Below are 26,482 nucleotides of genomic sequence, written 5' to 3'. Positions count from 1 at the left end.
ATCAAATCATTCTTTAGTTAAAATATTTGAGGACAGGTGTCACAATCTTGTAACATGTATCTGTGATACTGATAAGGTTAGATTTTTTTTATTTTTTTTTCAATATATATAAAAACAACGCCTGCATCAAACACTGATGTGATGCAATGTAATGTATTAGAGCTTACAACTAGTCAATACTGGTCATCCATAAAAGTTATACGGGCTATGGTCGACGAAGAATTTACATCTCTCAATAAAGGTTACAATGGAGAAAACTTTGGCCTACCACTTTGACTAGACCATCCTATCAACGACTTCCAGGGATAAAACAAACTACAACAAAGATCCTTTTGTGAAAATTTCAGATCCGGTTTCAAATATTTTGGAATGGGACTTGGAACTTCAAAAAAAAAAAAAAAAAACATGGGTACCCATTGGTTCGATTCTAAAAAATCAAATAAAAAAAAATTATTTTAAATCATTATAAAAAAATTTCCTTGAAAATTAACATATTAACTACAAAATTAATAACTTAGTTGTGATTTGTTATATTAAAAATAAAAATTAATATTTTTTTCAAAAATAAAAATTTATTTTAGTTAAAAATAATAAAATTTTAGATGATATTAGCTCATTTTAAGTTCCAATCGATCATTTATATGAAAAATTGAAGAATTTTATATAATACGCATTAATTTTAAGAGAACACCTTAAATCATCTATTGTAAGAAAAGCAATGACAAAATAAAAAAATTATAGGTTCGCACGGGTACCCAGCCCGAATCTAATTGGTTCCAATAAAAAGTGAATCGAAATTTGGGTTTTCGATTTTAGTTAAATGGGTGCCCATTGACACCCTTGACGTGCATGAGCGTGTTGAGTTTAGTCCCACATCGAACACTCATTTCCTTGTCTCTCTCCTTATAAGCTCTTGGGTTTCTCCACTCATTACCAGTTGGTTTTGAGTTGGACCCTCAAATTTATAAACTTACCATCAAATCATCAGCCCTATTTATCATATGAATATTGGTGTAGTCCAACTCTTCCCTCCCCCCTTTCTTCGAAAAAAAAAAAAAAAGAAAAAAAAAGAAGAAGAGAGGGATCAATGTCTATTAGGATTTTAAATGATCAACAAGCATTCAATATTTTGCATTGTCTTAGAATGTCTCGATTGTGACAGTTGTGATCTATTCTTTAATCATGGTCTTATGAAAAGATTTTAAGCTTGCTTGATGTAATTATACACCCTTGTTGAACTTTCCCATCAAAATCAACTTGATAGGTGCACTTGGACATTAGTATTCTCTATCATGGGGTTGAACCTCTTTTTCCTCTCATAATCCTCTTTTTGAACCCCACGATAAAATTGATTGAATCCAATATATAGGAATAACCTACTCATACTAAATTTTTTCACAGATTTCATACTAATATATTTAAATAAAAATATTTTAATATTTTAAAACATAAAAAACATTTATAAAACTAATTTGGTAGGTCTTGAAGCAGAAAGAAATTTCCAAATATATATATATATATATATACATAATATTTTAAATTAGATTCTAATGTTGATGATGACAAATTAAATAACTTAAGAGATGGGTTGGTGACTTAGTGTGTCCATGAAAATTTCCAAGGGCTTCTGAGACCACATGAATTAAGAGGTTGACAAATGATACCATAGCCATTTAAATTTCATGGACCAAATAAGTTTTAATTTTTTAAAATAATTTTAATTTATTTTTGTTTGTCCAAGGTTTTAAAAATGAATAGCAGAATCTTGTCATTATTAGAGAAATACTATTGCCACACCAACTTTTACTTACAACAAACCAATCCTTTTGAAATTAAGTAATATGGATTGGTGTATATAATTAAAAGTAGCTCTCTCTATTATTATTATTATTATTATTATTATTATTATTATTATTATTTCCATCCGTGAGTCATTCTGTCATGTTTGTTGGATGGAAATCACATGGAGGGGTGAAGTCACGGAAATTTCCTTTACTTATTCTTGACTTAACAGATACAAAGTCTTCTCAAAATGGCGAGAAGAGAAATAGACGAGTAGCGAGAAATAGACGAGAAAAAAAAAAGAGGTATTGAAAACAAATCCCAATCAACTCCTCATAGGAAATACCACCAAACGAGTCAAAATGCTTCATTTGTTGTAGAATACAATATAATAAATTAATAACACTCCCCCAAACCCCAATTCTGTTCTTTAGACTGTAGTGTAGAGGGAGAAAAAAAAAACAGAGTAGACTCTAGAGAGAGAGAAGATCTGAATCTCTTGCGGGGTTTAAACTTTAAACCCAGTAGAGGGTCTGGGGGAGGAATAGGAGATGAATCTCCTTGTTTATTCGATTTTCCATACCAACAAGACCTTTACTTGATTACTGAATTGGGTTTTTGTTCTGGGTTTGAGATCCAAAATTCCCATATTTTCTGAGGTTCCCATAAGAAACCCAGACGAGAAATTGGATTCTGATGTATACCCACTTTTAAAATTCTCCTTTTTTTCAAAGATCCCCTAATGGGGATTTGGCAATCTGGGCTTTGATTTGGTTTGGTTTCGGAGTTCTTTGGGGTTCTTTGGAGTTGGTGCTGATGATGAGGATGGAGCAGAATGCAACAGCAGCTGGTTTCCACAGTGTTCTTAATTCGATTCAGGCTTTAGGAAGGGGTTTTGATGTCAACTTCGATACTAGGTTGCTTTACTGCAAAGGGGTTGTTGGTTCTCAAATAATTAAGATCGACGAAGAACATACGAAAGAGCTATTGGTGCGCGAAGATATCGTTGTGCCAAATGTTTCTAGGGACATTAAGTGCTCTCAAGAGACTATCGGGCGCGAGACTTCAGGTGTTTGTACTTTCTATGAGGTATATACAATACAATATTTTTGTTTTCCCTAAATTTCTCAATGATTTAATCGTTTCCACAATCTAATTGTATTTATTAGGATTCAATGATTAAGTGGAAAGTTTTTTTAATCATCATGTTGAGTTTAACCCAAGACATTGCTTTAGAGAGAAGGGAGTAACACGATCCAATTCCACCGTCCCCGAATTTTTTCGGATATGATTTTAATGATAATGATTGTGTTGGGTACTTTTCGGATATGATTTTAATGATAATGATTGTGTTGGATACTGTATGCGAGGTTAGACTAATAGATTGAATAGTTGAGATTTCATTACCCACTGCATGGTGTTCTTAAGAGTTGTTTACGTTGGTACTTGGATTTACAGAATGCTGTAGTGCATGTATGGGATGGTCTACTAGTCCGTTTGTATCTCTTTGTCATTCTTATTTGATAAATTTTGTTTATTCATAATTAAATATTAGAGGAATTAAGCGTCAGTTAGTTATTAACTACTTTTGGTATAAATTGAATTTGAGAATCGTTGTTGCTTTTTTTTTTTTTTTTTTTTTCAGATTTTCAAATTCAAATTGTTTAAATTTTCTTGTATCTTACTCGGCATTGGTTAACAACATTCATGTGCTGTATTCTTGGTTTACCATCTCACACTGTAATGGGGCATCTCTATATCTGGCAATACCTGGAATTGGGTATTTGGGTGTTAGACATAGTAATCAGGTTCTCTGCACTAAACCTAACAATATTAGTCACTTAAGTTTTTTTTTTTTTTTTCCGACTTGTTTTTCCTTATTGTCGATAAATGCTCTCCATTTTGTGCTTTGTATTATTTCAGTTATATATCTCATTACCTATGAATGAAAAATTGTTATTCAGAGATATCATATAAAATTTATCCTTCCAAGATGTGCGAAATGGAAAGTTAGATCTTAAAATTACCTAATTTCTAGAGATATCAGTAATTTCAAATTGATTGAAACTGGTGGAAGCATATGTAGCTTTTATTTATGGTGATATAGTCTTCTTCTACTGGATGAAAGAAAAATATGGGTTATGTCGGGGTGCTATCCTGCTAGGCATGCTGACCAGGAGTGTCGGTGTTTCTTGCCGCCTACACTATGAAGACACCATTGTCTCACATAATGTCTGACAAAGACAATAGCACAGAGAAAAGCTTTTTTTTGTTCTAAGCCAAAAATGCAGAATGACTAACCTATAAAGTTGTGTTACTTAGAAATTCCATTTCATAACTGTTTTAAGTTATATGCTTGCAGTCTTAGTAACAAAAAATAGCTCTTTTTTTTTTGGAAAAAAAAACATGTTTTATACCTCTGGCGATTAAAACGATAAAAAATGCATTTTTTTTTTAAGGTCACTTATTTTTAAAGTCTTGTTTTTAACGTTTTAAACACGTTAAAAAAAAAAAAAACTAAGGACCTACTTTGTAGACTTATAGTTGTTTGTGATTTTATTCATCAATTTTGTTGGGAATTGATACATAAGAAAATTTGGTTATTCATAAATGTAAAAAAAATATGAGATTTGATGATAATATCTTGATGTTATAGTTTTTAGTTTTTTCAGTAGTATGTTGATGAGTAAATTTTATAGCATCGTAACATATGTAATTATATTTGAGCACATGTTATATTGAAAACATAGAATAAATTACTATAAATGTCTAATGTATTAATTTACATACACGTCTTTCTCGTTTTTCCCCCGTTTTCCCATTTTTTCCTGAAGTTTTCCCTGGCCGTTTTAAACGTGTACTCCGACTTTGTGACTGTGCTTGCAGTTGGAGGTAGTTTTTCTCTTATTGTTCTCTTTTTGAATGACTACAGATGGTGGAGTATTTTAATAAAAGGGCTGATTTACCGGGAAATGTTCCTCTTGGTAGCTTTAATTCTGCATTTAGTTTTACTGGCTCAAAGCAAACGGATGCAGTCGCTACAAAAAGCCTTTCCATTGATGGAGTCTTTATCCCACTTTGCAAGGTTCTTCTCATAAAATCTCCTCTTGTATTACAAGAAAATGTGAAGCGGGCTATCCCTTCTTCGTGGGATCCATCAGCATTGGCAAGGTAAATATACAAGACCATGTTAAAAGAACTTGATAACAGGAGTTTTGGGCTGTCTCTGATCATCCTTTTTTGGCCAGCTTTATCGAAAACTTTGGAACACATGTTATCACATCTGCAACAATTGGTGGTAAGGATGTAATATATGTAAAGCAGCATCACTCGTCACCTTTGTCAACCTTGGAGATAAAAAACTATGTTCAGGATATTGGAGATCAAAGGTTCTCAGATACAGAGAGTCAGCCAAGCTCAGGTCCAATGAAATTAAAGGATAAGGCTAGTGCTTCATGTTTTTTAACTCATAGTGCCTTGGACTTCTTAAACATCTTTTTAGTATTGTTGATTGTGGCATGCTTTCCTTACTAACACCTTTCCTATTGGATTGGCAGGCTGTGGATCCTTATTTGTTCAACAGTCAAGGGGTGTACCCTCAACCCACTAGTGCAGTTCCTTATCTCACTGGGAAAGAAGTGAGTAACTATGTCTGCAATCGATCTTTTAAGTTTCTTCACATGCTTGGCATATATTTTTCCTATACACTTTTGTTTTTGGATTAATTGATGCCCACATGTTTGAAGTACACCAAATCAACCTGCACTTGCTAACTAACCACAATGGTCTAGTGGGTATGTCAATACTTGCTATTTGTTTTAAACTCCTTTATTGTTCTTTTATTCTAATATACGTCCTACTAATCAAAATTTTTTTTAATAACATGTACTCTCGTTTCTATTTCGTTGTTATCTAAAGAATGATGCCTATATGTTTGAAGTACACCAAATTAACCTATACTTGCTAACTTAACCACAATGGTCTAGTGGATATGTCAATACTTTTTATTTATTTTAAACTCCTTTATTGTTTTTTTTTATTTTATAATACGTCCTCTCATTTTCTATTTCATTCTTATAAAAAAAAATCTGACTGCCACAATTGTTGCTAGAAAACATCCTATGTTATAGTATTCAAGAATGATGATACCCCAATTCTGACCCTTCACGGTTGATTCTTAATGAATACATGCAAAGAATATAGTGTTCCCATTTCATTCTTGTGATTTTGTGTCAACTAAAAGTCACATATAGTCATGGAGGAGACATGGAGAAAATGTTAAGACAAGAATAAACAATATCATTGAACCAATTTGTCTTCATGTCATGGAGGTCAACCATCAAAGCTACCTTTTTAGATGATCCATTGAGAAATTCTAAGAAAAGAAGAATAATTTCCGTAGGTCTTGTTTACATAGTAAAACCATACTATAATATCCTTTAGCGAGTTGATTTATTGGGATTAGGAAGGCTGTTCCCCTGAGCAAGTATATTGATGTTGCTTAGGATGCATTAATTGTTCATATTCAAAGAAATTTCACTTGGTATGTTATTTCGTAGATAAAATGGTGTTGGTCAATAAAACCAGAACTCCTCTCTTTCAACTTCGTTTGGAATGGCTTCCTTGTAATGACTTCAAAATCTGACTATTTATAAAGTTGGTGAGCCTTAAGCTTTGTTGGTACGCAATGAACGATCTGCATTAGCAAAAAATTTGCGTTGTGAATATTTTATCATACAAAATTTATTGCTGCTGGGTGGTCACCAGGAAATCTCTTGCAAAATCATTTCTCGTGCTTGGTTGAATGTTGCACTGCAAAGATTTCCCAGTGATTTCTTGTTAAATAAGTGTAGGAAAATTTTGAACTTATTTAACCTCATCTTCACCTTCTTGCAAGAAATTCTTGTAAAACAACATCGTCCTCAACTTCATCTTGTTCTTGAGGTTTTAAGGTTGAAGGAGATACTCTTGAGTTTGAAGATGAGATTAAAATATTTATCCTAGAGATTGTAGATGATGGATTTTTGGGAGAAAAAATCAAGGTTTTTGGCCAGATGTTGAAGATGGGGACACACCACAGTCCAGAAATATAATGCAAGAACTTATTTAACATTTAATACTAGAAATAGGAGCACGGGGGCACTTAATAAAGAAGAGCAAGAACAAGGTAACAGAGCAATCACAGCACCTTTGGTAGAAAACTCACGCAACTAAAGACCTTGCTTAGTAGAACACTGCAAATTTGCAGATATAATTTTTTTTTTTTCTTTCTGGAAATACACTTTTAACGGATGCTTGGTGACACTTGGTAAAGTTTTTGCATTGCAAAACTTCACATGGACCACCTAGATTCTTACCTAATTCCCATGAATGGTTCCATGGTTTGCAGCACAATGAGTGTCGTGAACCATTTACAAAAGTTCATAGTTTTCTCTTCTGTGATTGATAACTTTGGATTGTCAACTAACCAAAGAGCACTTAAGCTTAATATTGTTGAAAAAATTGTTGATGCAGGATGTTACAGTGATTTTCAGGCGAAGGGGAGGGGATGATCTAGTCCAAAGTCACATCCAGTGGGCAAGAACTGTTTGGGATTCCCCAGATGTCATTGAGATGACCTTCTTCCCCATCACAGATCTCCTCGATGGGATACCTTATAGCGACCATCTCAGTCGTGCAATTGGTCTCTATCTTGAATGTAATGCATCTCAGAGCCCGTACACACATTTCATGGATGTCTTTGAAATGCTCCTCAGACTTTATATTGTTTACTCTCCAAATTATTCCCTCTAACTGAAATCTTTGTGCAGACAAGCCTCCAATTGAAGAGCTGCGATATTTCCTAGAGTTTCAGATTCCTTGTGTATGGGCACCAGTACAAGACAAGTTCCTTGGCCACCAAAGAAAGGAACCTGTTTGCCCTTCTTTGCAGTTCAGTATAATGGGCCAAAAGCTCTATGTCAGCCAAGAGCAGGTATGCTCTTCATTAGGGAAACTTCAATTCTAATAGTCCCCAGAGACACTCCAGCCATATAGGATCTTGCAACTCAAATTAAAGCCATGAAACAATTAACTGCCAAATCCAAATTGAAACTGGCTCAATCTTTTATTACTCTTGCACTGGAACTATATTGCTTAGGAAAGATGTATAACAAGGCTGGAAAAACAGGACGTAATGGTGCTCCTTGCTGTATCGTACACATGGGACGCATGCTAGTTGTGAGTTGTGACCACAAATTGATGGGTCCCGTCTAGATTATATCTTTGGCTAGAAGAATACTTAATCTGTTAATCATAAATATTCAATATGCGCCAGTCTTCTTGGTTCTCCAAAAGAAATGTGGCTAGAATTTTATAAATAGGATGGATATTTACAACCACAGGTGTCATTTATTTTTGAACTTGAAGATCATTATGGGACACATCAGAGTTCTTGTAGACAATGAGTGCCATTGCCATGTGTACAGCAGAAGCAAGATTGGTTTTTTTGTCTTGGCCTTGTGCATGATTTGATACAGAGAGGCCTGTGTAACCTTTACTATGTTAAGTGATTTGATAGTTTTGCGTGGAGAACATGTACAGGTCATTATTATAATATCTTTTGATACTGGAAACTGATAAAAGGCTTTTATCCTTCTTTTGCTTACCGTCCTGACCTCACTAAAATGCAGGTATCAGTGGGACGCAAGCCTGTAACAGGTTTGAAATTATGCCTAGAGGGAGCCAAGCAGAACCGGCTAAGTATTCAGCTTCAGCACTTGGCATCTCTACCAAAGATCCTGCAACCGTACTGGGACACCCATGTGGCAATCGGTGCACCCAAGTGGCAAGGACCCGAGGAGCAAGATAGCCAATGGTTTGAGCCAGTAAAGTGGAAGAACTTCTCCCATGTTAGTACTGCTCCGATTGAGAACAATGAAACATTCATAGGAGATCTCTCTGGCGTGCACATAGTCACTGGTGCTCAGCTTGGTGTGTGGGACTTTGGGTCAAGGACCATCTTGCACCTGAAACTTCTGTATTCTAGGTTACCGGGCTGTACAATAAGAAGATCCTTATGGGACCATACCCCAGGTGGTCAAAATGACAAATTGAGGAAAATGGTCGTTGCGGAGAGTACCTCAAACCCTGGCAACACAAGTTCAAGTTCAAAAGATGTAGTAGAAGGCAACAAGTTAGCTAAGCTTATTGATACGTCTGAGATGATTAAGGGACCACAAGATTTCCCTGGGCATTGGTTGGTCACAGGTGGAAAGCTTGGAGTGGAGAAAGGGAAGATTGTTTTGAGAGTTAAATACTCGTTACTGAATTATTGAGTCATCTAAGTTGTTTTTTATCTGAAGATGTGGAGTAGTAGTCACATTTTCCAGTCTTTGGGTATCGTTTAGTGTTCATCATGCATGTAAATTACAGCAGCTTGATGGACTGAATTGATGAGTTGAAAATATGCTCGTTGGTGGGTTTACTTTTTTTTTTTTTTTTTTGTGGGGTGGGGGGGGGGGGGGGGGAGTTGAGATTGTCTTGGAAATGTGAAGTTTCTGTTCAGTATACATAGCTGCTGAACCGGAGAGGAACTTGCCAGATCAGTTTCTTCAGCGTTATGTAGGGATTAAACTTGCTCATGCGGTCTCAGGGATAGTTTATATGGCTTAGTGGGGGGAAACAAACTTAAACTTATGTCACTCATGTTTATATATGGCTAAGAATAGTAGATCCACTATTGGCCTCACCAAAAGGTGACATGTTGCAGATCCAACGTTTTCTGTGCTGTTGAGGACTGCTCATCTTGTCTGGTGCCTTTGGCACCGTAGAAACCAAGGTCTTGAGACTCAGGTTAATGAGAGAAATATGGGGGGCTGACCCTTTGTGAAGCAGTTGCACCTGGAAACAATAGATTGTACAATTACCATGTGTGCTGTTGACAAAAAAATGTTTCATAGAAGGTGATGAAAATTCTGGTATTTTTCTTTTCGTAGCATGATTGAAGAAATTATTATTAGCTTCTTGATGGACTTGGCATTACTAAACCTTTCTGTAGGTAAGCTTAGACATTCAATGTCTTTTGCTGTGGAGAAACCTATGTAGAGTTTCCTTGTAACTGACATTTACATCAATGACAATTGAAATACATGGTTGGTAGATACCACACTACCATGCTTTTCCAATGCTTCCATCGTTGGGGATTGAATTGATGAGTTGTATAGACTGCTATACTTTTACCCATTTTAGATGGGGATGACAAAAATTCGTTCAAGACTCTATTGATGTGGATGCCACAGAGCATACTACATAAAACCCACATCCTTGATAATATTTCTGAAAAACAACAAAATATCCTAAAACCATATACATCATGTCCAAATTTATTGCTTTTCGCATAACATTGTGATTTAAGCACACTCAAATATCAAACTTAAATCCATATCTAACAGTGCTCAATACAGACTTGCAACCTTTGGGAATGATGGGGGGTGAAGCCATCCACCAAACTTACAGCAATCCATTTGCCTTCTTCAACCAAACGTCATGAATTTCATCTGAAAACAGAACAAAATGCACCTGCAACCAAGAGAATTCTATGCGTCAGCATCAAATAATATTGATTTGGCATTGCTTGAAGTGCAATTGAACATAGAAACAGATAACAACATGAAATTGTCAAGGAACTATGGTCAAGAAGCGAATACTAACAGATAATACCTCTTTGAAGTCACCTGCAAACTCTTTAACTGTAGATATTGCGATTGTGGCAGCTTCTTCATAAGGATAACTGAACAAAACAACACAAAATTTAAATGAAAGAAAAATATCTGTCAAAGGCTTTCTACTAAGAACTAAAAAAGCGACAGAACAAAATTTTCAAACCACTGAATTATATAACACCCTATGTTGTTTCGGACTTGTTCAAATCCCATACAAGTCATTATTGTGTTGCTATAATTAGAATACATGGTATCATACAGAGTTGCACTTTGCAGTCAACAACTAATCATCTAACTCCTATGAGACTCCTTCAAGGTGACCTGATTTGGTAGATATTATCAGCTCCAAATAACCCGGGGTCAAACTTAACATAATTTCATCCTGTTCAAGTTAAATCTATATGATCTCAATAATACTATGGTTCATTCCTGATCACAATAACTTACCCATAGACACCGCAAGATAAGGCAGGGAAAGCAATGTACTGAATGCCGTTTTCTTTAGCAATCCTTAAGCAGCTTCTGCAACCAAATTGGGTCAATGAGGGCTTATTACGGACGACACAATAATCACAACAATTGCAATACAATAGGACACCTGTATTATTTTTTTTTTCTGAACAGAATAACAAAATACCTGTATGCATTTGTTAGAGAAACTTCCGGATGCTCATCAACATCATAGATGGGGCCAACAGTGTAAATTACACGAGATACTGGCAACCTAAAAGCTCTGCATGTTAAAATTTAACAATGGTTAGAATACCGAAATGTTTTTTTCTACAATATTAAGAAGCAACATTGGATACTATGTGAGAAATCTATTAGAAGCACCTACAGGGTAATCCTTGCTTCTCCTGTGGGGCAGCGAACTCCAGGTCGGACCTCTGGGACATCATAGCATGCCGCTCGAAGTTCTGGACCAGCAGCTCTATGTATAGCTAACATAAACATTTCCAACTTTATAATGAGTTTTACGATTTGTTTGGATTGAGAGAAATGAAGAGAAAAGAAACTAATTAAAAGGTAAGAAATGAAAAGAAAAGAAAAGAAAAGAAAGAGAGAAGAAATCCAGTTTCTTTCCACTTTGTTTGGTTTAATAATATAAAAACTTAAGTTTGGAGAGAAAAAAGGGTAGAATTGTAATTTTTAGCGCTCTTTTTAGTCATGACCATTTCTTTTCTCTCCATTTCTCCCCGATTTGGAGAGAAAAAAAGAGGAAAAACTGTCCCTTTTTTTCTCTCCATTATTTTTCTTTTCTCACCTCACTTAACGATCCAAACAAGAGAAATGGAGAGAAACTCAATCTTTCTCTTTTCTTTTCTCTCCATTTCTCTAAATCCAAACACAATGTTAATGTAATAATGTTTTAGGAAAATTGATGTATGCTCTTTGGGCAAACAAAGAAGAATTCAATGCCTGTAAAGAGATGTTTTCACATATGGAAGCTGAGCTGTCATTAATAGCCATAGACCACGAAAATTCCAGACACTAATGTATTATATGGATGGCGAAGATTCATCACATCAGCACCCTATGTGGCGATCAAACCAACTGTCAACGGAGTATGTGGTCTAAGGCGATGTTCTCTTCTATAAAAAATTAGGAGTAATTTTAATATTATTATTAGGTTACCTCCATCTACACCACCACCCCCAAGCATTTGCTCGTTAGCCGCATTCACCTAAGAAGAGAATGTGAGAATCGTCATGAAACAACAGCTCATGTTGTTAAGTTAAGAGACACCCAAACATAACAGCTAAAATCTAAACATAGTAAAAAATAAAAATAGAATTATAATTTATAATACAGGCTCAATTGGAAGTTGAATTATTTAAAAACCTTAAACTTTTTGGTCAGATAAGACTACAATTAAAAAAATCTGAGAGATTCTTAAACTTAAAATTTACTTTAAGTGTCGAACCGATCCAAAGGTTAGTTTTTCTACGAAGAGCCAAAGGAGCTCGGATTGTCGACCCAGGAAACAAACCCTAGAATTATTATCAACAAACACCGAATCTAAATTCTACGCAAATACACTAATAAACAAAATTTCAAAAATCGAAATCCAGGAATGAGAATAGAAAGAAAAACACAGAAATTAGGGGATTAGAACTGATAAACTTACGATCGCATCGGAAGCAGAATCAACGAACCATCGAGTTATGTCCCCCTTCTGGATCTTGAGAACGCTTGAAGAAGGAGACAACGCAAAACAAGCTATTGGATGATTATCGTCTCCGCCTTTGGAGTCCGTAGAAACCTTACTATCACCAGTAGATGATCCTCCTCCACCATTAAAAGCAGAACTCGAAAGACCTGCTGAGATTTGTCGAGCACCACTGCTTTCTTCCATGAATGATGAAGAGATTCTTACAGTTTTCAGAAAGTTACTTTTAGGGTTTCTGAAATCGGGACTTCTTAGAAACCAAGGGTTTTGGTTTGGGAGATTTCTAAGAAATCTAACTCCACCTTTCCAAACTATCGAACAACAAAAGCTGTTCATCATTCGCGTACAGTTGGCTGTCCGCGGTCACGTTCCTGATTATCAATTCGGAATACGGCAAAAATTCAATACGTGAAAAGTTCGATAAATGGAAAATATGTGGTATTTGTTTCATAAATGTATCCTCCCTCTCATTTCAAAAATAAAAAAATTCATTAATATGATAATGATGTTTAATTGTGATGGTGATGGTGATGCTGTAGTGTGATGGGAATAAATCAATAATGAAGGTGATGATAAGGGCATATTGAGGTTACTCTTCCATTGATTTATAAATGGAGGCCAAATAAGTCGAAATACTTATTATCAATTTGAAAACGTAAGGTATAATCTCAAATAAATATAGAGTAGTGTCGTTTCATTTTTTTTTTTTTTTTTCAAAGATAAAAAAGACATATATCATATAAAAAAGTGAATTCCTCCAAAATTTTGAAGGATGAAAATTTTAAAATCGACTTATGTTACACGTCAAAATTTTATTAATTTACACTTTGCAACATATAATAAGTTAAAGTAGCATTTCTTTTTCGACTGAGTTTTATTAAAAATTGTAGAAGTCGTAAAAGTGTGTTTTATCCTTTTTTTTTTACTTAAAATACATGAATCATTTAGAATAGTTTTAATAAAAAGGAGAATAATACTTTCATTGAAAAAAAATGAAAAAAATTTGTGAATTTTTCGAAAATTAAATGGGAGATTCCTAACACAGGTCAAGTTTAGTCTAATTATCATGGCATATGGGATTGGCCTAGTTTATGATATTGGGCTCATTTTCCTTACTCAAGGCCAAGTTAGCATTGATGCAGACCAAAATTAGGGCTGATTATGGTTACCCAGCTGAACTATGGACTTGGACCCTCTTAATAATTTTTATTATTATAATTTGTTTTTGATAAATGAAAATGAATAATTATCGATGAAGTACAAGTTATACTTTAAATTTAATTTTAAAGAAAATGAAGAATAATTTTATATTTTATAAGGAAAATTGAAGATGGCATGCCACATGCATGAAGGTATTGAGCCTCACTTTGCCATACTATGCATTCTATTAAAAGTAGTCCACATAAGCTTCATTCTTTTAGCAACAAAGAACAAAGGTTTACCTGAAAGATTTGGGATCAGATAAATGATCAAGAATTTAAAACCCAAATTATAATATTATATGTAAAATGCCTTTCTAATTGCTCTTGGACGTCAACAAGCACAACTCGAGTCTTTTAACTCCAAAAAAAAAAAAAAAAAGATAAAAATATGGAGAACTAATTTCATAAAAATTATGAAATTATACCCACTTAAAATTATGAATAACAAACATTTGATATTCAATGGCCTTAATTTAAATAAGGCAACCAATGGAATACCAATATGTGAGGTAACAATATCTCACAACCACAACCTTTTGTATATGAAGTCCTAGCGGGTGCTAATTAGCCACCACAGTATACGGCCACTAGCTTCCATATCAACCTAGTACTATATCTCTTTAGTTGGAACTCTAGAATTGGCCCCCTTGAAATGTCTGTCCAAACTGCCAACCAGAAGGTGCCACGTCGTAGCTGGTGACGGTCCTGCCATCGCTAGTGGTGACTTGGAAGGAGAGACTCTGCCCATTGAGGTATGAGTTACTCTGCCAATTTTGGCCCCAGTTCCTTGACATGGCTTGCCATCCTGTTTTAGATCCCTTGATTGACACTTTTACGACATCGCCTGCATTTCCCACATTGGTGATCAAAACCAAGTTGAAGTAAGAGTGGCCATTGATGGTGAACCTTATTCCTCCTTTCTTCACACAAGGGACCCTGCCAACACCAACAACAATTTTTATAAGTAACATGAACACATAAGTTTAATTGGTTGGAAAGAACTTAGCAACATTTTCTTGTTGTTGTTGTTACCTTCTAAAGGACACTGGAACAATCCCGGCTCGGTATTGTGCAATTTGCAAGAAGGCGGGTTCTGCCAAATCGAAGTGCTGAAGGGGAGGATTGCACCAACCACCATTGTCATTAGGCAAAGCAAAATTAGGAGGGCAAAAGTTTGTTGCGGTAACAATGATTGTCCCGGGGAGGCACCATCTGGGGTCATCGTTGCATCTCATTTCGTAACACGATCCACAACTCAATCCATCATTGAATAGGGCAGTGCTGAGTGCTGCAGTGTTAGTCCCATACCCCTGGCTATACAAGTTACCATACCCACATGCTCCTCCTGCAATATCAGTAGCTCATTAGAAAATTTATTATTAAAGATTGAATTTTAAGTAATCGATAAAGATGAAACTTACCCATGGTGCCAGAAGCATCACTACCACCATAGAAGGTGGCATGACCGCCTTGCCAACCCTCATAATCTCCATAAGTGCCATGAAAACATAGGTTGAAGAGAAAGAGAAGAGGAATAACAAATAACCCTTGAATGGCCATTTCAAACTCAAGAGAGGGACACAAACAAGGGAAGAATAAGGCTGAAAGAGAGAGAGAGAGAGAGAGAGAGAGAGAGAGTTCGGGGTGGGTGTGTTTTGGTTTCGTTGGTAAAAGGCAGGGGTGAGGGTTGTGCTTATATAGGAATATGTAAGCCAAGTTGGGTGAGGGATTGAGATGCCGCATTTTCTATGGAATATGTATAAAGGAGCTGAAGTTAGCGGTTCTCACGTATGAGGTGTTCAACGCCACAAAACAAATGGAAGTAATTGCATGAGTCAAGTGCACATGCATATGTTGCAAATTAGATACCAACCGCTATGCATTGGGCCTACTCGCACATGCACGTCCCAATGGTATCCTATACATTTTTTAGATTTGCTCTAAAGTCTAAACTGAATGCAGTAGCACTGTTCTAAAGGAGAAAAATCTATGGTCTTAGAGACACTGCCACATCAGCGCAGTAAATTCAGCTCAATCTTTTTTCCACGTGGTACTCTCTCGACTTACTACACACGAAAAATCACCGTTCTCAGAGATTTCTAGCCATCTGAGTTGAGAAATTTCCTCTACATTAACTATATGAATTGGTCAGTAGTTGGATATAAACTTAGTATGTAAAATTTACTAACTTTTAAGGCCAATAGATATGTTACATGGCAAAAAATCATTTTCTAGCTAAATCTAATATAACGGCATCGACAGTGATAAGCCAACCATGTATACTATGTCATTGAGCATATCTCGAGGACACATGGTAATTTCAGACACACCAATTTTAACAAATTAGAGATAAAAAATGAAAGTTTTTTGTGAGAATTTTATAACGATTTTTTTTTTTTTTTGGATTTTGGGGGGGATATGCATATAGTTTTGTTCATTAGGTAGATAGTCCCATTGATAGAAAAAAAAAAAGAAGTATCGAGATTTGGCTTCGGCCCTACCACGTTAGTGGCACATGCAAACTCCCGGATTTCGTGGTTTATTATAATCATGCATCTTTTTCACATTTTTTCGGAAGCATTCAAATTTGAATTACATGAGACATTCAACAAAATAATAAACATAAAATGTGACAGACTCCATACCGAAATAAATTAAAGTTTAGTACTTGTCTGAATATAATAAAACATCCCCTGCTCCAAAATATATTTTCTTCCTCCTAAACTTCCAATTTGATATTGTCACCTCTTCAAAATAATATTTTTCAATTGGGTTTTTACAAATTTTACTTAAAGGTCCTGCAAGATTGTTAGAATCTTCAGTCTCCATGAAGAGATTGAAGATAATATATCTTTTTCCTGGGATCTTGATTTTAGAGTAAGGTTGCTTGAAATTGTATTATTATTTTCAACATATGATCTAATGTTCTTTGCCAAAAACAAATTTCAGTGTGCCAACATTACGATTTTCAGATATTCTAGCAAAACTATGACATTTTTACTTTTGGAGGGTATGGCTGAATTAGTTGGCAACGCTGCACCACAACCTTGATTTAACATGTTTGAAATCCCATCCTATCCACAGTTTTTTATTTATTTATGGTGTCGAGCATTTTCAAGCCACAAGAAACAGATAGTTTCTGAATTCAATTAAAGAAAGCTCGTGTTTTTGCAATTTTTGCACAACCGTAGGGTAGGATCGGGTCTGTGATGGAACCATTAATCATATCCACAAACGGCATGTGGATTGTGTCATGTAATCGGTTGGTGGTTAAAAACAGTGATAGTGCCCTTCACAAGGGATTGTCTGTTGTTTCCACATTTAAGAGAGTGAGATGTTCCCAATATAGAATGGGCCCCTACCAAGTTGCTGCTTTCATGTAGTACTTAACAACGTGGTCTGCCTAATTAACAATAGTCAATACTCGAGTCTTTTAGGGCTGCAGCATGGGCAGATCCAACCCAAGCCCAACCAACTTAGCTTGACCTTGTTCTGGGCTTGAACTGGAACTTTAAGTGCATGGTTTGGATTTGAACCGGGCTCAACCAAGCTATTAGGCTAATGTAATAGAACAATGCATTTGTTAGTTGTAGTCAAATTAGTGGTCCAAATATATATTCACAATCAAGAAACCAAGAAAACACAAGATTTACATAGTTTGAGGATATATGCCTTCGTCCATCGATAAAAGTTGAGAAAGTTTCACTATGTATGACAATGGTTACAACCCTTACTTATAAAATCATTAGTTCCCCATCCAAAACAAACTCTTCCTTTCTTTAACAACTATTTTTCCTTCCCAAATACCATACTTTCCCATAAAATGGATATAGACGGCGTCTTGCTTTATATATGTTCTATTAGAAAAAACCCCAAAAGTTGGACTAGTGAAAACATTTCCTTTTGCCAACATAACATGAAGCATAAACATGACAACATGCTTTATAATCTGTTATAATTAAGCAATGGGTCAGAGTCTTCTTAGTTTAATAGGAAAATTGAATAAGATGTTCTTTATGATTGAGAAACGTTGTCAAGCCATTCCGATAGATAATCTTATTTTCTATGTAGCTTTGTATGTTGGAGGCAGACAATAATACAGGCAGAATTGAGTCGTAATTAAAAATTATCTTTAATGCATCACTTTTCCTTAAATGGATCACAATTTTTTAATGGTAGGCATCTTACACAAATGATATAGCTATTTTAAAAGTTGTGTATCTAGATACATTTTGAAAATATATAGTAGAATTTACCCATTTTTGTAAATAGGCTTTTGATGAAAATGGATATAGATTGTGAAGAAAAAAAAGGTAAATTTGCTTTTATATACCCATTTGGTTTACTAGAATAGATGACCACTGTTTTAATTTAAAATACCATTTGCCATGGCATTCTTGTGGCTAGTTAACAACACAATGGGAACTTTTTAAGGATTGGATTGGGAATAGAGAAAAATCACATCCGAATTACAATGTCCAAGTTAGGCTCTTGAGCCCAAGACATTGTTGTTGTCCTCAACATCAAGAAAGAAACCATCGTAGGGGGTACAAACTCATCCCAAGAGAGTGATCGAACTTGCCAATAAAAAAGTGTCGGCATCACCCTTGACATGGGGTGATCCACTTACCCAAGCATGTGCCCTGTTCTATTGACAATCAACAACTTCACCTGATTGACTCGTTCATGTCATGTGTCTTATCATGATGACAAGTGCCCACGTAACTCTTGCAGGGGTAGTTGGACTTAGTAAAGCACCGACACATGGTAACACTCCTCAATGTAATGTCTATTGAACATTTTGCTATACAATTGAGAATATTAAGTTTTATAAATAAGAGTTCATTTTAAGATAAAAGTATATAATTTTCTCTAGTCTAGACATGTATTTTCCAAAATTTATGGTTACTTGATCATCGAATTGCAATCATAGGTGCTCACTGGTGAAGTAAGGAGCAATCAACCACATCTAGATTGAAGAATTCTAGAGATTGAGGCAAAGCCAATATTTTATACTCACAATTAGCATAAGAGTATTTTGATAATTTTATCTGAAATGGCATGTTTTTTGAAAGGAAAATCCTGAAGTGACTGTGCACGAAACCATAAATGCTTTACCTCGAGATACAAGTGAAAAACATCTATGGTTTTGCATACACTTTCACGTCAACTAGGTGTTGAACGCAGAGCATGATTCAAAATTTAGTTTATTTTTGTGCAAGATATAAAGGAAATTTAAATTAACATCCATACATAATTAGATTTGTATATTTTTTTTCTTGCAAATAAAAACTTTAACGGAAATGAAAAGTTATCCTTTTATGTAAATATTTTCAAAACATGTCCAAATATTAATTCATGAATTTTTTTACGCCCATTTTCTTTATTCTACCAATTTAGAACTGAAATTGTCAAACTGGATCCTGTTAGGGAGCCAACGCCTTTGTCCTATATGGGTTAGAAGTTTCAGAATGGGCTGATTTTTTGTGAGGATGATATCTATGGTGAGGAGGTAACCCTCATGAAAAATCAATCCAATCTGAAACTTCTACCCCCATCAAAAGTGGTTTAAAATTGTGGACCGCCAATTTTTTATCGTTAAATTGTAAACCACTTTTGATAGGGTTAAAAGTTTTAGATTGGGTTGATTTTTTGTGAGGGTGATCTTCCTATCATAGAGATCACCCTCACAAAAAAACCAGCCCAATATGAAACTTTAAGCCATATAGAATTTTTTTTGGCTCCCCAACATTGGCTGCCGAACGTTACGTTGTAAGATTTTACTCAAAATCTAAAATTCCCTTTCTTGTGACAGTTTCTTTAACTGCCGACAGGACATTAAAAGAAGGAAAATGCTGAAATGACACAAACGAGACACACAGGTGACAAAAATGATGTGGTGGCGTGCACATAACCGTAGATGCTTTTTACTCGTATCTTGCGGAAAAGCATCTACGGTAACGTGCGCGACACCACATCATTTTGTCACCTTTGTGTCTCCGTTTGTGTCACCCTAGCACGACTCTTAAAAGAATGGATAGAGAGATCATGCACACTTCAAGTAAGGATAAAACATGCTCTAAAAAAAACACTCACGTATATAAGATTATAAATTTAAAATAATAATTATTGTTTTTCCTTCACACTTGCTTCTCAATTATATGGGGAATAAAACCAACAAACTTTCTCATATTCAAATATTAAATTTCATTAATTTAAACAGAAGGCAACCAATGAGGTAACCGACTAACTATAACTCTCAACCTTTTTTTATGTAAAAGGCCTAGCGGGTGTGCTAAACTGCTAATTAGCCTCCACAGCATCAGATGGCCACTATACTATATATATTATAGCTTCCCTTTCCCTACCTACCTATAGAGTTTCTCATCTCATCTCTCTTGCATTAGAACTCTAGAATTGCCCCCCTTGGTATGTTTGCCCGAACTGCCAACCAGCAGGCGCGACATTGTAGCTGGTGACGGTCCTGCCATCGCTGGTTGTGACTTGGAAGGAGAGGCTCTGCCCATTGAGGTATGAGTTACTTTGCCAATTTTGGCCCCAATTCCTTGACATGGCTTGCCATTGTGTGTTAGATCCCTTGATTAACACTTTATAGACGTCGCCCGCATTTCCTACATTGGTGATCAAGACTAAGTTGAAGTAAGAGTGGCCATTGATGGTGAACCTTATTCCTCCTGATCTCACACAAGGGACCCTGCCAACGCCAATAACATGCAACTTCTATATATAAGTTTACTTGGTTGGAGAGAATTAGTAAATTTTTTTTTTGGTGGTTGTTTTTACCTTCTAAAGGACACTGGAACAATACCAGCTCGGTATTGTGCGATTTTCAAGAAAGCGGGTTCTGCCAAATCAAAATGCTGAAGGGGAGGATCACAGCAGCCACCAGGAGGACAAAAGTTTGTAGCGGTAACGGTGATTGTCCCAGGGAGGCACCATTGTGGGTCATCGTTGCATCTAAGTTCGTAACATGACCCACAACTCAATCCATTGTTGAATAGGGAAGTGCTGAGGGCTGCAGTGTTAGTCCCATACCCTTGGCTTAGCAAGTTGCCATACCCACATGCCCCTCCTGCATGATGAGCATCTCATAAGATAATTTGTTACTAAAGATTAAATTTTAAGTAATGAAGAAATATGAAACTTACCCATGGTGCCAGAAGCATCACCACCGCCGTAGAAGGTGGCGTGACCGCCTTGCCAACCGTAGTCTCCGTAAGTTCGATGAAGGCCAAAGTTGAAGAGAAAGAAGAAGAGAAGAGGAATAACATATAGGCCTTGAAGTGCCATTGCAAGCTCTTGTAATTAAGGTAACTCTATTAGGCAAGGCAGAGAGGGAGAGGAGAGGATGGTTCTGGTTTGGTTTATAGTACAAAGTAGAGGGGTGAGGGGTGTGAATTTATATAGGAAGTTGTAAGCCAAGTTGAGGGGTGGGGGTGGGGTTGAGATAAGACACGTAGCATTTGTTTGGACATTGGACGTTTTTTTAGTCTAAACCCACGGTTGAGGCTCTTCATCATTGGGATTTGAGGAAAAAAGAAGATTTGTTAGAGATGTGTTCCTAGAGATACACATTTTTCTAGTGATACGGTTCTCCCAACGGTCGGTCATGTCAATGAAGAGCCTCAGCCCATCAACACATGAGTTGAGGTTAGCATTCTCCCTTGAACAAAGAGACAAGCTGACAAGGTGGGTTTGTCACGTTTGAGGCGGCCAACGCCACGAAATGGATGGAAGTAATTGCACGAGTCAAGTGCACATGCAGATGTTGTAAGTTGCATACCAACTGCGAAGCCCTGGGCCTACCCACACATGCACTTCTCAACTGTTTTTCTCTTTTTTATTTCTAAATTCTAATATAGCGGGGTTACAATATCAACACCTTTTTCTTAAATAAATTTAATATAGGCAAATTTACCAAAACATGCACCACATTTTGATTATTTACCAAAACGGTAAACTGTAGCAATTAATTCCGAAAACGGTAATTTTACCGTTTTCGGAATTAATTTTTTTTACCAAATCAGTAAAAACAGTAAAATAAAAAAAGATTATTCCGAAAATACCCTTTTTTATTGTTTGACTGAAATTACGAAAAAGACCTCTCATCTTTCATATTTCTGTTTTGGTGCCGTTTGTGACCGTCAATTTGATGAACTCACACCCAACCTACACGTTAACTGTGATGGCACCATGGATGGGTTGGAGATCCACCCAACCTCCACCAGTTGGCTGCTTTAGAGTAAAACAGATTCACATGGCTGTAGAATGAGACTTTCTCATCCCTCCCATAATGCTTCTTCTTCATCTCCACTGGTTGCTCATGGAACGAACGGACGACCTTGATCGTCTCCTCCATTACTTGCATGGGTATTCCATGGTTGATTAGTAGGAAGAATCCCCACATGTGGCATGCTTCTTTTACTTCATCGATGATTTGTGATCATCGATTTGATGAATTCAACCCTGATAGATCGATGATGGGGGCTGTTAAGTTAGAAAATGCAGCTAATGGTTTGAGATCAAATGTCATTTCGAATGGGTGATGGAAGATTCGAGGAATAAAGGTGATGCCGGAATCAACTAGTCCTTTAAATCTGAGATGAAGACGTCTCAGATTTGGGAAGATGAGAGGAGACGAAGACATCTCAGATTTGAGAAGACGGAGAAGACGAAGTGCAGAAAAGAATACAAAGAACTAGTTGGATTTGATTTATTGTAAGGTTAAAATGGTAAATGCACATGTAAAACAAAAAAGGGTATTTTCGGTATTAAAAAATTACATTTTACTGTTTTTACCGATTTGGTAAAAAAAATTAATTCCGAAAACGGTAAAATTACCGTTTTCGGAATTAATTGCTACAGTTTACCGTTTTGGTAATTAATTTTCAAAACTGTACCGTTTTGGTAAATTATTCTTTAATCTATCTATATATATATATATATATTAATAATCTGAAATCACACCCATATTAATTTAGTCTAAGAAAATCAAAAGGGGCAGATCCTCATATTGTATTTTTGCTCTTTTTCAATTTGAGAGAGTGCCACATGGCTAAGAAGCAACATTATTTCATTTGAGTTTGAAAGCTCACTGACGGAGTCCAATTTGCAAGCCTTTCATTAAGTCAAAAATAATTTTTTTAATGATTTCCTTTTAAGTCTAATCTTGGCTAAGAATCTGAGAGGACTGATGTGATATTTTTTCAGCATGTGTCACTTTGTCAACCATCGAAGAAGTACTGCAGAAAACAAAATGCTACAGACGTTCCGCTCCCAAGTCCCCACCCTTAGGTGCAGGGTTAGGGAGGGTGCCACGAGGTGTATACCAAGATAAACCCTTTCCTTTCACTTAGCTAAGTAATGGGCATGGCATTGTTATAATACTAATGATAATCTGACTCAAATTTTTTTCACTTGGTTGACGAAGTAAGCGCATAGAACCATAGATCTTTTTCTCTAACTCAAATTTTTTCACTCGGTTGACAAAGTAAGTGCACAGAATCATAGATCTTTTTCCCTAAAGAAAAAGATATATGGTTCTATGCACTTGCCATGTCGCAAGTCAGAATATCACGACTCTTATTATAAAATCAAAGGAATAAAGATATAGAAGGTTTTCAACCTCTATTAAATGCTTGAAGATGAAGCACTCTTCGATACCATAATCAATTTAGTAGATGTGTTGAGCAAAACTCCCCAATAGGTTAATTGGATTTGGATTGCCCACCAAAAAAATTTAATCTTGATTAGAGACGTCTAACTAATTTATTAGAAAATTTCCTTACATTAACATCATGGGCTTAAATAAAAGAATAATGCTGAAGTGAAAGTGTATGGGAAACATAGATGACTTTCTTCGAGATATGAGTGAAAAAATATATATGATTCCTATCCACTTTCATGTCAATGTGCAATATGAGATCCAGTTTTGAGGTCATTCTAGTACGACTCATAAAATAAAATAAAAAATTCTACTTATTTTATATAGAATAATGTTGAAGTGACCTCAAGATTATACCTCAAATCTCACATGGTGACGTAAAGTGTGGAGGAATCGTATATGCTTTTTGACTCGTGTCAAGATGTGGGATATGAGGTACAATCTTGCGACTCCAGCACGGCTCTTTTATATATTTACTCAACTACCAAAGTAAAGTGGAACATCTCCAAAATCAGCAATTTATTATTATTTGTTTTTAAAAGATTAACAAACAGTGCTTTACTAGCCAAATCCAAAACCAAATGGAAGCCCATTATAAGTAAAACCAAGGTGAGTTCTGTATTATGATGACAGCTTCACCAAAATCATACATATTTTCCTTTTGCTAACTTCAAATTTAATTACATAATATCATAAGGTAACGTATTGTCAAGATATAGGGACATCATATTAATATGAAGAGAAGGGCATCACATCAATAGGAAGAGAAGGCTGTTGGTTGATATAAATCAAAACATTTTAGAAATTTTTGTCAAGCTAAATTTTAATATGAGCATCACCAACATCTCAAATTTCGGTCGTAATTCCAAAATTTTGAACAACATCTCATAAATACTCTACAATGCAAATATCAAATGTCTTATCAAAAATGAAATGTGCTAAAACCAATATTATATTTAACAATGATTTTGATATATTTCAAAATTTGTTAAAGTATCTTTTACGTTAGAAAAAATGTCTTTTGAATTTTTTTTTCTAAATTTCCATAGAAAAAATAATTTTTTAAAAAAATCAAATTGTCATCTAAAATATATATTTATCTTTTTTTTTTTTGAAACGAAACATTAGAGAAACATGTGCCAAATATGATATTTTTACATTTTATTGTCTCAAAAACTGAAATTAGGAGAGACAAATATAACATTGCCATTGGAGTTGCTTTGACATAAACACCCATAAGCCAACCATGTTTACTATATTGTTGAGCGTATTTCAAGCACAACACATGTTAATTTCAGATACACCAATTTCAACAAATTAAAGATAAAACAAAAAAATTAAAGTTATTTAACTTAATTTAATTAAAAAAAAAAAAAAAAACATTGCTGCACGTATGGATGGTTTATTTAGAAATATTTTATTGTGAGCAAATTTTATAACAAACAAAACTAAAAAACTAAAAATCCTTTATCTTATTTTGAGATATATGGGGTACATGAATATAGATTTTGTTCATTAGGTAGAAAGTCTCATTATTAGAAAACAAGTGTGGGGATTTGGTTTGGGCCCTACCATGTTAGGGTAACATGCTATGGTTTATCATAATCATGCATCTTTTTCACATTTTTTGGAGGCATTCAGCTTTGAAAAGATTAATCATTCAACAAACAATAAAAGAAAATGTGACATTGACTCCATACCAATATGAATTAAAGCTTAGTAGTACTTCTGTTATATATTTTAACATCCCTTCTTCCAAAATAGATTTTTCTTCCACCAAATCTTCCAATTTGTTTTGGGATTTTTCATATTTTACTTAAAGGTCCTACAAGATTGTCAGAATCTTCAATCTCCATGAAACTTAAAATTAAAATATCTTTCAACCTATTGTCTTTGTTATTTGCCGACCACAATTTCGGTGCATATAAACATTTAACATTGCAGTTTTCAGTATCTTGATTGTGAAGTCTAGAGGTTATAACGTCAGAGGTGACAAAATTTTCAACTATGGTGAAACGATGCCAGAGAAATACAGAATATTAGAAATTTTTTTTTAAAAAAATTAGAGAAAATTCAGCATTTGTTTTTTTGGGAGGGTCTATGACTGAATTGGTTGTCAATGCTGCACTACAACCTCGAGTTCACATGCTCGTAATCACAGCTTTACCCACCAAAAGAAATTTATGATATCGAGCTTTTCGATCCACACGAAATGGATATATTTTGAATTCTATTAAAGAAGAAGATTATGTTTTACGGCAATTTTGTGCAAATGGCTAAGGTAGGATCACAGACTGTGATTGAACCATAAATTGTATCCACAAAGGGCATGTGGACTGTGTCCTGCTAATATTGGGGGTTAAAAACAGTGATAGTGCCCTTCACAAGGGATTGTCTGCTGTTTCTACTTTTAAGAGTTTGAGATGTCCCCAACATAAAAGGGAATGGGCCCCTACCGATACCTACAAGTTTTCAAGTGACTTGCATGTTTTCATGGGGTACCTAAGAACGTGATCTCCCTATCTATGGTTTGAAGTTATTGAGGACTGCAACTTGGGCTGGTCCAAATGAACTCTACATTTGAATTTGGACTGGGCAATGAATATGCTCATGTGAAAAAAAAAAAAAATGAATTAACAAAGACAATAGAAATCGCACAAATATATGTGTAGGGTGGAAATCTGGTAAGGCCTTAATAGAATCTACCCTACTGATCTGAAGTTGCTCTCTCATCCCTCCTGTGAGCATTAATGTGGTATCTGTCAATAATTCTCCGACGCTCAAGTTAGAGTTACAGAAGAATAACAATAATAACCGATAGAACTCCGTTCTTCTTCAATCGGCCAAAATATCCTTTAGCCTTTGTCAATTCCTATTCGAATCAGGATTTCTCCCTTTAACGAGATGTGATCCTGGAGAATTCCCTGATTACAAAGATTCT

At 35.3% G+C, this 26,482-nt stretch overlaps 4 protein-coding genes across 5 annotated transcripts; 1 reads left to right on the top strand and 3 right to left on the bottom strand.

Annotated features, from left to right (window-relative positions):
* Nucleotides 1–2,156: 2,156 nt before the first annotated feature.
* LOC147399373 (MACPF domain-containing protein CAD1-like) lies at nucleotides 2,157–9,252 on the top strand. Its single transcript, XM_086444681.1, has 7 exons — nucleotides 2,157–2,871; nucleotides 4,715–4,953; nucleotides 5,031–5,226; nucleotides 5,340–5,420; nucleotides 7,297–7,480; nucleotides 7,593–7,756; nucleotides 8,454–9,252. Exons 1-7 carry the CDS (start codon nucleotides 2,599–2,601, stop codon nucleotides 9,096–9,098), a joined length of 1,782 nt encoding a protein of 593 aa, XP_086300807.1. The 5' UTR covers nucleotides 2,157–2,598; the 3' UTR covers nucleotides 9,099–9,252.
* An 813-nt stretch (nucleotides 9,253–10,065) lies between these two features.
* Nucleotides 10,066–13,074, bottom strand: LOC147399372 (appr-1-p processing enzyme family protein). Of its 2 annotated transcripts, XM_086444685.1 has the most exons (8): nucleotides 12,780–13,074; nucleotides 12,613–12,728; nucleotides 12,120–12,168; nucleotides 11,323–11,425; nucleotides 11,122–11,217; nucleotides 10,932–11,006; nucleotides 10,483–10,552; nucleotides 10,066–10,341 (listed from the first exon to the last, which is right to left on the bottom strand). In XM_086444685.1, the coding sequence occupies exons 1-8, from the start codon at nucleotides 12,991–12,993 to the stop codon at nucleotides 10,273–10,275; spliced, it is 792 nt and encodes a 263-aa protein (XP_086300811.1). In that variant the 5' UTR covers nucleotides 12,994–13,074; the 3' UTR covers nucleotides 10,066–10,272. The 2 variants fall into 2 exon arrangements, with proteins under 2 accessions (XP_086300811.1, XP_086300810.1); XM_086444684.1 differs by having other exon boundaries at nucleotides 12,613–13,071.
* Nucleotides 13,075–14,120: 1,046 nt separating this feature from the next.
* LOC147399371 (expansin-A8-like) lies at nucleotides 14,121–15,513 on the bottom strand. The gene is made up of 3 exons (XM_086444682.1): nucleotides 15,278–15,513; nucleotides 14,889–15,201; nucleotides 14,121–14,792 (listed from the first exon to the last, which is right to left on the bottom strand). Exons 1-3 carry the CDS (start codon nucleotides 15,414–15,416, stop codon nucleotides 14,489–14,491), a joined length of 756 nt encoding a protein of 251 aa, XP_086300808.1. The 5' UTR covers nucleotides 15,417–15,513; the 3' UTR covers nucleotides 14,121–14,488.
* A 4,512-nt stretch (nucleotides 15,514–20,025) lies between these two features.
* Nucleotides 20,026–21,258, bottom strand: LOC147399370 (expansin-A8-like). The gene is made up of 3 exons (XM_086444680.1): nucleotides 21,026–21,258; nucleotides 20,661–20,949; nucleotides 20,026–20,571 (listed from the first exon to the last, which is right to left on the bottom strand). Exons 1-3 carry the CDS (start codon nucleotides 21,165–21,167, stop codon nucleotides 20,268–20,270), a joined length of 735 nt encoding a protein of 244 aa, XP_086300806.1. The 5' UTR covers nucleotides 21,168–21,258; the 3' UTR covers nucleotides 20,026–20,267.
* Nucleotides 21,259–26,482: the final 5,224 nt, after the last annotated feature.

This window comes from Akebia trifoliata, chromosome 6 (assembly GCF_017979445.1).
Source record: "Akebia trifoliata isolate Shusen 1 chromosome 6, ASM1797944v1, whole genome shotgun sequence".
NCBI classification, from domain to species: domain Eukaryota; kingdom Viridiplantae; phylum Streptophyta; class Magnoliopsida; order Ranunculales; family Lardizabalaceae; genus Akebia; species Akebia trifoliata.
This window is presented reverse-complemented; position numbering and strand designations above follow the sequence as displayed.